Here is a 10,650-nt window from a genome sequence, read left to right on the forward strand (position 1 = left end):
CCCTTGCGCGGCGCCGGGCGGAGCCGCCTGACGCCATCGCGGCGCGCCGGGCCGGACCCGTCCCGCTCCCGGCCGGGGCCCGTCGCGCTCCCCGGGGCGGCCCCGCCATGGCGGCGGAGGGGGCGGCCGTGCGGGTGGCCGTGCGGGTGCGGCCGCTGCTGCCCCGGGAGGCGCTGCGGGGCCACCGGCCCTGCCTGCGGGGCGACGCCGCCACCGGCGAGGTGGCGCTGGGCCGCCGCCGCCGCTTCCGCTTCGCCGCCGTCCTGCCCGAGGCGGCGGGGCAGGCGGCCGTCTACCGAGCCTGCGTCCAGCCGCTGCTGCGGGCCTTCTTCCGCGGCTTCAACGCCACCGTCTTCGCCTACGGGCAGACCGGCTCCGGCAAGACCTACACCATCGGGGAGGCCAGCGTCGGTGAGTCGCGGCGCGGCATCGCGCCCGCCGGCGGCTCCGCTCCGCTCCGCTCTGCTCTCCCCGCCGTGCCCCGGCGCCGTGTCTGTCCGTCCCAAGCCAGGGCACCGCCGGCCCAGCCCTCCCTGCCAACCCCACCGATGCCGCCATCCCCGCCCCCCTCGTGAACTTGTCTCTCCCCGCCCAGACCCATCATCTCCATCGCTCCCACCATCACCATCCCTACCCCTTGACCCTGCCAGCCCCTCCAGCCCATCCCCACCCCACCCGCGCCGCTGTAACCACTCCAACATGGGCAGCACCTCCTTTGAGACCACAGCATGTAGGGTTTCTCCTCTACCGCTTCAGGATGAGCAAGAGGACCGTGCCTAGTCTGGAGGTGATCGTCTTCCTAGGGCACTTCAGACCTATCAGCCTAGAAGCCTGAAGGAGAGGGAGATTTGCAGGGGCTAATCCTGCGTGTTTATGTGGAGGAGAGAAGGAAAGAGGAAAACTTCCCCTCCTGGAAGTGCCCTTTACTCATGCTATAGTTTCTTACAGAGGATGTGCTGTAAGTGCTCTAGTCAGTTGCATCATTGGTAACATTGAATTGTCTCCCTTCTTCCAGTCTGCCTCTCTAGTCAGTTTCCCAGTCCAGGCTATCACTGCACCAGATTTGGGGGCTGCCCTTGTACACAGCTGATGGAGACAAAAGAAAACCATTTGAATTCCAGGTGGCAGAGTACTAGGGCCAGATACAAGCAAGCTGCAAGCACTCAAAACCAAACCTTCTTGGAGCTGGGATGGGTTGTGACATCTTGCTGGCTTCAAAGGACAGCATGCATAGTGCAGGCATGGTGCTTGCTACCCACTGAAATGCTAATGTGCCTTTCCTTTTTTGAGAAAGGAGTGGAAACAAGCAGCATTGCTGGAATCCAGCACAGCACTGGGATAGGATTTGCCTCAGGGTCTCAACGGTCTCTTCCAACCTTGTGATTCTGTGATTCTGTCCTATAACTTAGAAATACTCTTTGACATTTGATCTGTTTGAGCCAGGAGGGTTGTGAGGCTGCTGCTTCCCAGATGCCATGTGCTGCAGGCAGCTCCTGTCCACGGCTCTGTCCCCAGCCAGCACAGGCTCCCCAGGCATTCACTGCTCCCCATGACTGTGTGCATCTCTCTGACAGCTTCCATCAATGAAGACGAGCAGGGCATCATCCCACGAGCCATGGCTGAGACCTTCAGGCTCATCGATGAGAATGACCTGATCGACTACACGGTCCGAGTGTCCTACCTGGAGGTGTACAAGGAGGAGTTCCGGGACTTGCTGCAGGTGGATACAGCCAGCAAAGACATTCAGATCCGGGAGGATGACAAGGGGAACGTTGGTATGTGTGGCTGCTCTCAGGCTCCCTTTTCTCCCTGTGCCCGAGGCTGGTTATCTGTCCCTGAGAGAAGAGCTAGTTTTTTTCCTTCCACCCCTGTCCTGCAGCAGATCGTTGTGCTTAGTCCTGCTCAGTGCAGGAAGCTGGTCAGTGTGTAACAGGCAGGGCGATGGCACGAGGCTGTGCAGAGGAGCCACGTCCTCGGGCAGCCTGTCCCTCCCAGCCACAGTTCTGTTTGCTGTTGCAGTGCTGTGTGGTGTGAAGGAGTCAGAAGTGGAAGGGCTGGACGAGGTGCTGAGCCTGCTGGAGATGGGGAACACAGCCAAGCACACGGGAGCTACCCACATCAACAGGCAGTCGAGCCGCTCGCACACCATCTTCACGGTGACCATGGAACAGCGGCGTGGGGCTGGCCGCCTCTCCCTCCACCAGCACCCCCCCTCCGTCCCTGCCTCAGGCCAGGTCCTGGTTTCCAAGTTTCACTTCGTGGACCTGGCAGGCTCAGAGCGAATCGTGAAGACAGGAAACACTGGGGAAAGGCTGAAGGAGAGTATCCAGATCAACTGTGGCCTCCTGGCCTTGGGCAACGTCATCAGTGCCTTGGGTGACCCTCGCAGGAAGAGCAGCCACATCCCCTACAGGGACTCCAAAATAACCAGGTACAACCGGAACACCTATGCTCTGCACGTCTTCTGGGCTCTTGTCCCAGCAGGGGGGAGGTGAGGCTTCTCCCTGCCTTTCTCAAGTCCAGACTGCCAAGTCGGGTAGCCAAAAGCAGGGCCAGCTGACCCACTGTGCCTCACAGCAATTTACAGGTCTACCCTCTCTGCAGGTTTTCACATAGGGAAGCTTGAGGAGCAGTGAGGCCAGAACAGAAGTGACAGGCCAGCTCACTAGAGTGCTGCAGAAGATGAGGCTTGCATAAGTCATGCTGCTGATGCTGAGATGGGGTTCCAGCATGGGTTATCCTGCACTTTCCCTCCTAGCACTGGATAAAAACCAGCTTTCAGTGGATTTGTTTGGTGGCCTGCAGTTAGTGTTAGCTTGAGCTGGTGGCCTTTGCCATCTCCATCAGGTTCCCGTGCAGTACATGCCTAGCAGTGACAACAGAGTCAGGGATTTCCCAGCCTTGGGAATGACACAGATAGAAACCTGCTACAGTCTTGATGACATTCCTCTGCTTAATCATTCTGCTCACTTCATTAGTGCTGCTCTAGGTGCTGAGTGAGAATCTCCCTTTCCTTGAGCTTAGTCTCCAAAAAGGGTTGAAAACCTTCTGGTTATTTTGTGTGTCAGCTGTTTTCATTGCTGGGCCCTTCCCTAGGATCCTGAAAGACTCCCTGGGGGGCAATGCCCAGACCGTGATGATAGCCTGTGTCAGCCCATCCTCCTCGGACTTCGACGAGAGCCTCAATACGCTCAACTACGCCAACCGGGCTCAGAACATCCAGAACAAGGCCGTGGTGAACTGCCGCAAGGAGACCGAGCACGTTGAGGAGCTGCACCGGCAGATAAAGAACCTGCAGAAGGCTCTGGAGCAGCGGCACCGCTCCGAGACCCGCATCATCAACCGCTCGGCCACCGCCAAACGGTGCGGCCCGGACCCCACGGCCCGGCTGCTGGCCGAGTGCGCCCATTACCGGACCTGCACCGACGCCGCGTACCGGCTGCTGATGGAGCTGCAGGAGGACAGTAACCTGACAGTGGAGCAGGTCCTGCGGGTCAAGGAGTGGTTGTGCGCGGTGGAGAGCGAGAGGAGTGAGCTGACCTCGGCTGGGCTGGATAGCGGCATCGAGAGCACCTCAGCAGAAGACCAGAGCACCGAGGCACAGGGCTCAAAGCCAGCTAAGGGCCAGGTAATGGCTGGGGGGTGGTCAGTTCTGAGGTGGGGTTTATCTAATGGCCACAGATACAGCGGCCTCAGCACAACGCAGTGGAAGGGTCAGGAGTGGAGAAGCAACCCAGCTGAGGGGCTGCAGGGAGGCACAAGGATGTGGTCCTCAGAGCAGGCAGAGAGAGGTTGGATTCAGCTGCAGCTGAGAGATTTACTTGTGGGAAAAATCTGGGTCTGCAGAGCTGCTGTGGCCTCGTGGTGTCCAGCATGGGAAGGGAGGGACAAAGGTGGATGCTGATGCTGCCTCTTTTCTATCTGTCAGGGGCAGGTGAGCACCGAGAAGGGGTGCGAGTCCATCAAAGATGAGCAAGTGGCCAAACTGCAGCGGCAAGTGGAACGCCTGGAGGAGGAGAACCGTGATTTCCTGGCTGCTCTGGAAGATGCCATGGAGCAGTACAAGCTGCAGGTATTTATGGGCTCTGTTTTCTTTATAGGGACCTGCCCTGCTCTTCCCCAGGAGAGTGCAATCCAGTTTTCATGTTCCTCTGCAGCAGGTCCAGGATCCACCTGTACAAACCCACGTTTTTCTCATTGCCTTCTAGAGCGACAAGCTGCAGGAGCAGCAGGATAAGATCTCAGAGCTGCACGTGCGCTTGGAGATGGCAATGCCGAACCTGCATGTGCCGGAACTCCTGGAAAACCTCCACCTGGTGACCACTGGCCAGAGACCTCACACGGCCCCGCTGGATGCTGCCCCATCCCATGGTCTCAGTGGGGTTCCCTCCGGGCTCCTTCCCGCTGAGCAGAGCGGAAGAGCCCCTTGCAGGAAGGTGAGGAGCTGCTGCCTTTTCTTTTGGGTGCTCTTCACTGACTGAACCACTTTCTTCCTCATCCTTTGAACATGAACCTTGTCAGAGGTGTAGTCCAGAGGACTCTGCTCCGTGTTTGCATCCAGAAAAATTCACAACTCCAGCAAAAGCAGCCCAGCTTCAAAAGTGGGGCTTTTACATCATCATCATAGGCAGACCCCAGATTTACACAGCTTCTGAGCAGCAGAAGGCAGGAGGGCAGGCGTGTTCTCCTGAAGACATGCTCAGCTCCATTTTGTTGCTTTCCTTTGTGTCTCACAGTGATGCCCAGCTGTGAGCTGCTTTTTCTAACCCCAGGTCTCACATGGTGTTTCCTCTTTCTGACTCTCTGCCCTAGCAGCTCAACAGCATCCTCTCCTCCTTCCAGGAGGAAGAACTGGCAGGCCAGCCCCTGACCCACGTGCAGTTCCCGACTGGCAGCGCAGAGAGCAAAGTGCTGAGGAGGGAGCTCAGCCAGGGCTCGGAGAAGCCAGCAGAGCTGTCCTCGGGAGAGGAGGAGGAGTGGGAGCAGAAACGGTCTCTTACCCAGCACCGGTGAGTTGAGGCTGTCCCAAGAGCACGTGGTGCCCTGCCAGATGTGTGACTTGGCTGTCCCACCTCTGCACCTCAGATCTCACATGAGATGTGGAAGCAAATGCTGCCTCTGGGGTCAGCGATTCTGCTGAAGCAGCTGCCTGCTCACTGGGGAGCTAAGGACTATCTTTCCTGACCACAGCTACTGTTTCTGTGTCCTCTTGGACATCAGGGTCCTTGCTGGAGACAGCTCTGGCAACTAATTAATTTCTTGTTCCTTCTAGAAACAGGATCCAAAGCTGGAGCAAGAAAGCGATTTCCAAGTTGAGCGAGGAGCCGAGCGGAGGTGATGCCTGCTCCATACAGGAGGAGCAGCTGGAGCTGTCAAAAGGCAAGTGGCAACTGGGGGTTGTTGGACAATCTTAGTGCTGGTGGTACTGTTGGTGGGAAGACAGCGTGTCCCACCTGAGTGAGCCCAGAGGACAAAGCCAGGGGGTCTGGCAAGAGCTGCGTGCTTTGATGGAAGCTGCGGGTGACTCTGGGAGACACCGTGCCAGGTCTTGGCTACAGATCTGAGGTTGGATTGTCCTTCTCTCACTTGGATGCTAAAACAAAACCTTCCTTACCTAGGAATTGGTGTTGCAGAGGTCTGCAGGAGGCGGGAAGCACTGCTCAGCCCCTGGGAGCGCCTGCCAGGGAAGGACTCCGGGTGGAGGCTAGTGCAAGCACAGCAGAAGATCCGAGAGCTGGCGATCAACATCCGCATGAAGGAGGAGCTGATCACAGAGCTCATTAAGACAGGTGCAGAGCTGCTGGTGGGAATATGCATGTGTTCCCTATGAAATCTCCCAGGTGGGATGCTTGGTCTCTAGCCCCATCCTCATCTTCCCTCTCTGTGTCCAGCCCCTTCCCCCACAGGCAGCAGAACACCCTTTCTCCATCCCTCTGAGTAAGGCCCTTCCTACAGGTTTCTTCCCAGACTTTTTCCTCAGAATAGCTGAAGGCAAGGGAGCATCCAGTCTCTGTAGCCAAAAATACTCAAGGAGGAGAGAGGACAGGTCCATCCATTGTCAGGGTTCTGGCTGCAAGGGAAGGGTGCCTGGAGGTGACAGCAGAGAGGGGGTGTTGTTGCAGGCAAGGACGCCCAGGCTCTGAACAGGCAGTACTGCCAGAAGATCAGCGAGCTGGAGCAGGAAGCAGAGCAGGTGCGGGCAGAGCTGAGCGACAGCCAGAAGCAGCTCCAGGAGCTGGAGGGCAAAGAGCCATGGGACCCAGGAGAGAAGCGCAAGCTGCAGGAGTATCGCACACGCGTGGCAGCCGCGCAGAGCAAGGCGCAGGTGAGTGGGAAGGGCTCTGCCCGCCCGGGGAGGTGGGCACAGGGAAAGAGGCCGAGCTCAAGGGCAGCTTTCGCCTTCTTATCAGGTTCTGTGCAAGAAGAAGCAGGCGACGGAGAGGCTGGTGTCGCTCTCGGCCCAGAGTGAGAAGCGAGTGCAGGAGCTGGAGAAGAACATTCAGCTGATGCGGCGGCAGCAGGGCCAGCTGCAGCGCCGCCTGCGGGAGGAGAGCGAGCAGAAACGGCGCCTGGAGACCGAGGTGAACAAGCGGCAGCACCAAGTCAAGGTAGGAACGGACAGGAGCAGTCGTGCTACTGCAGTGCTTGTGAGGATGATGGGGATGGGTGGGCTCTGCAAGCTCCTGGGCAGGGAAAGGTGGCTCTGATGGGGTCTGGAAGAGCACAGGGATGGAGAGAGGATTTTTAAGAGCTAGCAGAGAACATAACCTGTCCCTCTGCCCCTGGCCCTAGGGCAAGTAGCTTCTTTAGGCTCAGAGCAGCTCCTTCCCCTCCAGGAGCTGGAACTGAAGCACGAGCAGCATCAGAAGATCCTGCGCATCAAAACAGAGGAAATCGCAGCTTTCCAGAGGAAGCGGCGGAGCGGCAGCAACGGCTCCGTGATCAGCCTGGAGCAGCAGCAGGTACAGGCAGAGCAAGCCTGCCACCTCCTTCCTGTTTGAAGGGGTCTGCTGTGGCAGGTTGATGGGGAAAAGCAGGAGCTTCGGGCTGAGATGGGATGTACCCCATCCTGCCCTCGAGGAGTACAGCCCTTAATGTCACTTGCAGCTAGTAGCAGAGCACTTAGATCTTGTCTGACCCTGGGGACCAGGATTTACCTGGCTTTGGTAAAGCAGCTGTGAAATCTTGCCTGTTAGCAGAAGCATGGTGGGAGATGTGGCCCCCAAGGACTCCTTGGCAGCTGTGGATTTAGCTCAGCTCTGCCTCTCAGAGCAGCTGGAAGGATAGAACCTGGGTTATAGCAGTTAAGAGACAGACTTGAGATGCTCTCTTGCTCAGCTCTCAACCCCGTCACTCTTTAGTCCAGCAGTCCTGGGCCATGCTGCTGCTGTCTGCGTGCATGTTCATGCCTTTTGTATCTTCTTCCATCAGAAAATTGAGGAACAGAAGAAGTGGCTGGATATGGAGATGGATAAAGTTCTGGAGCAGCGCCAGGCCCTGAATGAGCTGGAAGATGAGCTGCGGAAGCGGGAAGCTATCGTGGCCAAAAAGGAAGCCCTGCTGCAGGAGAAGAACGGCCTGGAGAGCAAACGACTGCGCTCCAGCCAGGTAGGACAAGAGTGTGACACCTCACTTGATTTCCAGCAGAAGTGGGAGGCTGGAAGACATGAATCCTATCCTGGGTCTGGCAGAGAGCTGCAGGTCAGGATGAGGTGGTGTTGAGAAGTGGGTAGCAAATCTGCCTCGACAGGAGGGCCAGTTTGTGCCATGCCTCTGAGATAGATGGTTTGATAGCCCTTGGCTTAGGTGTGCACATGGCGTCACTTGACTTATGAGGGGAGTAGAAAGGGGCTGGGGGCCTGACTTTTGCCTTTAGAGCAGATCCCCTTGAGCATCTTCTGCTGCAGGCCCTGACAGATGACATAGTGCGCGTGTCCAGCCGCCTGGAGCACCTGGAAAAGGAGCTGACTGAGAAGAACGGGCAGCTACGTCACAGCAGTGCCCAAAACCAGCAGCAGATCCGCCAGGAGATCAACAGCCTGCGCCAGGAGAAGGACCAGCTGCTCAAGCAGAGGTTGGAGCTTGACAACAAGCTGCGTCAGGGCACCCTGCTCTCCCCAGAGGTACCTCTTCTTGGGCTGGGGTCATTAGCAGATCCTCCCGCAAGTCCCCAAACTGTGCTGTCCCAACTTCTTGCCAGAGCTGTTGGGATAACAAGGGAGATAAGGGCAGGGCGAGACACTGTGAAGCCTTTGCTCCCTAGTAACTGCAGCTCTCCCCTGGCAGGAAGAACGGATCTTGTTCCAGCTGGATGAGGCAATTGAGGCTCTGGATGCAGCCATCGAGTACAAGAACGAGTCCATCACGTGCAGGCAACGCGTCCTGCGGGCCTCAGCCAGCCTGCTGTCCCAGTGTGAGATGAACCTCATGGCCAAGCTCAGCTATCTGTCCTCCTCTGAGACCCGAGCTCTGCTCTGCAAGTACTTTGACAAGGTGGGAATCAACTACCCTCTGTGATGGTGGGAGCCGTAGTATCTGACCACACTCTTGTTTTCCTCATCCTTAAGCCTTCTGTCTGCTGTCCTTGTGCCCTGTAAAGTCAGGCTGCAGAGCCACAGCACTTTGATCCCCATCCGTCCCAACACCTGGGAGAGAGGCTTAGCTAGTCCTAGGATGAATGGATCCCTGTGGTGGCTCTGTCTTGTCAGAGCTCTGCCCTCTGAGGCAGCTGTGGCACGTCACGACTACTAACCTTCATACACTCTACCAGAAAACTGAACTTGATTAGGCTCAGTGGTGCAGGAAAGCTTCCAGGCTCTGAAGGAGACGAAATTTTTCTTGCTCTTGGGCCCTGGCCAGGTGGTGACACTGCGAGAGGATCAGCACAGGCAGCACATTGCCTTCTCAGAGCTGGAGATGCAGCTGGAGGAGCAGCAACAGCTGGTGTACTGGCTGGAGGCAGCCTTGGAGCGGCAGCGCCTGGAGATGGACCGTCAGCTCACCCTGCAGCAGAAGGAGCACGAGCAGAACATGCAGTTACTGCTCCAGCAGAGCCGTGGTAACCACCTACCTCCTGAAACAGGCAGCAGTGGCACAACTTTTGTCTTTCACAGGGCTTGCCCCTTGAAATGACCTTCCTTTTCCTTGTAGAACACATGGATGAGGGGCTGGCCAGCAGCAAACTGCAGTATGAGGCAAGGATTCAGGTGCTGGAAAAGGAGCTGAGCCGTTACGTGTGGGCAAACCAGGAGCTGAACCAGAGGCTGAGTAACACAAACCCCCATCCTGGACAGACCAAAGGTGAGAGGAAACCCAGGCTGGGGCTTTGCTGTTCCTAAGTCACAACTTTAAAGCTTTTAAAGTTAAACTTTTCCTAAATTTGCATTCTTTTCCATGGCTACAAGAGCTTGGAGCAGTCAGGAGCAGTGTGGGTGCAGCTCACTGGTGACCTTAAGCAAGCGCACTACGGGCACCAGTTTTGATGGGGAAAGTAGAGGTCCTGATACTCCTCTCACTGTACCCCCATCTTCCCAGCAGGCATGGAGAGAAACCTTCACGGGGCTGGCGACAGAGCTCCCCCTGCGCTCGGGACCTGCGAGGAGTCCAGCCCTGGGGAACAGCCGGTGCCTCTGGCCGTGGCCGAAGAAATCCACCGTGTCAGGGAGGAGGGCAGGGACCTGGTGCATGCCCCTCTGCCACCCACCTGGCGGCGCTCCTCCCTGCCCAGCGACGGCCCCGGGGACCTTCGGCAGAGAGAGGCAGAGCACTTGCTGAGAGCGGGGCAGCCCCACGAGGTACACCCGCCCCGGGGGCTGGCTCCTGCCCCCAAGCCCCGCCGGGAGCTGCGCAGAGCCAGCCTGAACGTGACCCCAGTGCCTTACCACCCAGCCATGATAGACGTGAGGAGAAATCCACTCTAGAGACAGGCTTAATGCTTACCCAGAATGCTAATGTGAGCTCAGGAGCGTTTCTGCTCCCCCAGCCAGCCTGGTGGCAAACCTGTTACAGTTCAGAGGCCTGAGGAAGACAGAAAGGTGACTTCATTATAAAGGAAATCAACCTCAGCCTCCATTCCCCATGTTGCTGCCTGTCCAGACAGCACAGACCAGACACCTTTCCTCCTGCACTCTTAGCAGCTTAAACCCTGGGAAGGGGGAGGTGCCTCCCACCCTGGTCTCTAACACTAAAAACTCATTTACTGTTTGGAAACCTCTGATGCAGGACTTACTCAGCCTTGGAGGGAGATGCTCTGCAGTCCTGCAGAACTTGTACATAGATTTTTGTAGTAACTGTGGGTATTTTTTTTACATTTCTACTGTAACTTTTTCTAATAAAGCAGAGTGAGTTTTATGAAACAGTCACTTCTGAGAAGTTCTAAGTCATCACTTAACTCTGGGTCTGCAGGAAAGGAGTTTTATTTAAACCTCACTGCATGGAAGCAGCTGCTGTCAGTGTTGCCTTCATGTTTAAAGTACCTGCTTTGTAAGGGCTCACAGGTAGTAGGCTTCCTACATTGAGTTGCTGCAGGAAAAGCAGCTCCACACAATCATCTGGAACTTGAGACAGCAGAATCATCTGAGGCATCCAGGATAAAAGCAACCCTGGTTCAGTACCATTTTCTTCTCCAGCCTATAGCTGCTTTAAGTAGCA

General features: G+C 56.8%; 1 protein-coding gene across 1 annotated transcript; it reads left to right on the top strand.

Moving 5' to 3' along the window:
* Positions 1-107: 107 nt before the first annotated feature.
* KIF7 (kinesin family member 7) lies at positions 108-10,361 on the top strand (the record flags this gene model as incomplete). The annotated part of the gene is made up of 18 exons (XM_084268204.1): positions 108-411; positions 1,575-1,775; positions 2,020-2,431; positions 3,097-3,628; positions 3,929-4,072; positions 4,209-4,436; positions 4,813-5,009; positions 5,273-5,379; positions 5,634-5,789; positions 6,123-6,325; positions 6,411-6,608; positions 6,837-6,962; positions 7,432-7,608; positions 7,908-8,123; positions 8,287-8,493; positions 8,860-9,058; positions 9,151-9,300; positions 9,535-10,361. The coding sequence occupies 18 exons, from the start codon at positions 108-110 to the stop codon at positions 9,918-9,920; spliced, it is 4,143 nt and encodes a 1,380-aa protein (XP_084124330.1). The 3' UTR covers positions 9,921-10,361.
* Between the last annotated feature and the right edge of the window lie 289 nt (positions 10,362-10,650).

This window comes from Gallinula chloropus (assembly GCF_964237585.1).
Source record: "Gallinula chloropus genome assembly, chromosome: 9".
NCBI lineage: Eukaryota > Metazoa > Chordata > Aves > Gruiformes > Rallidae > Gallinula > Gallinula chloropus.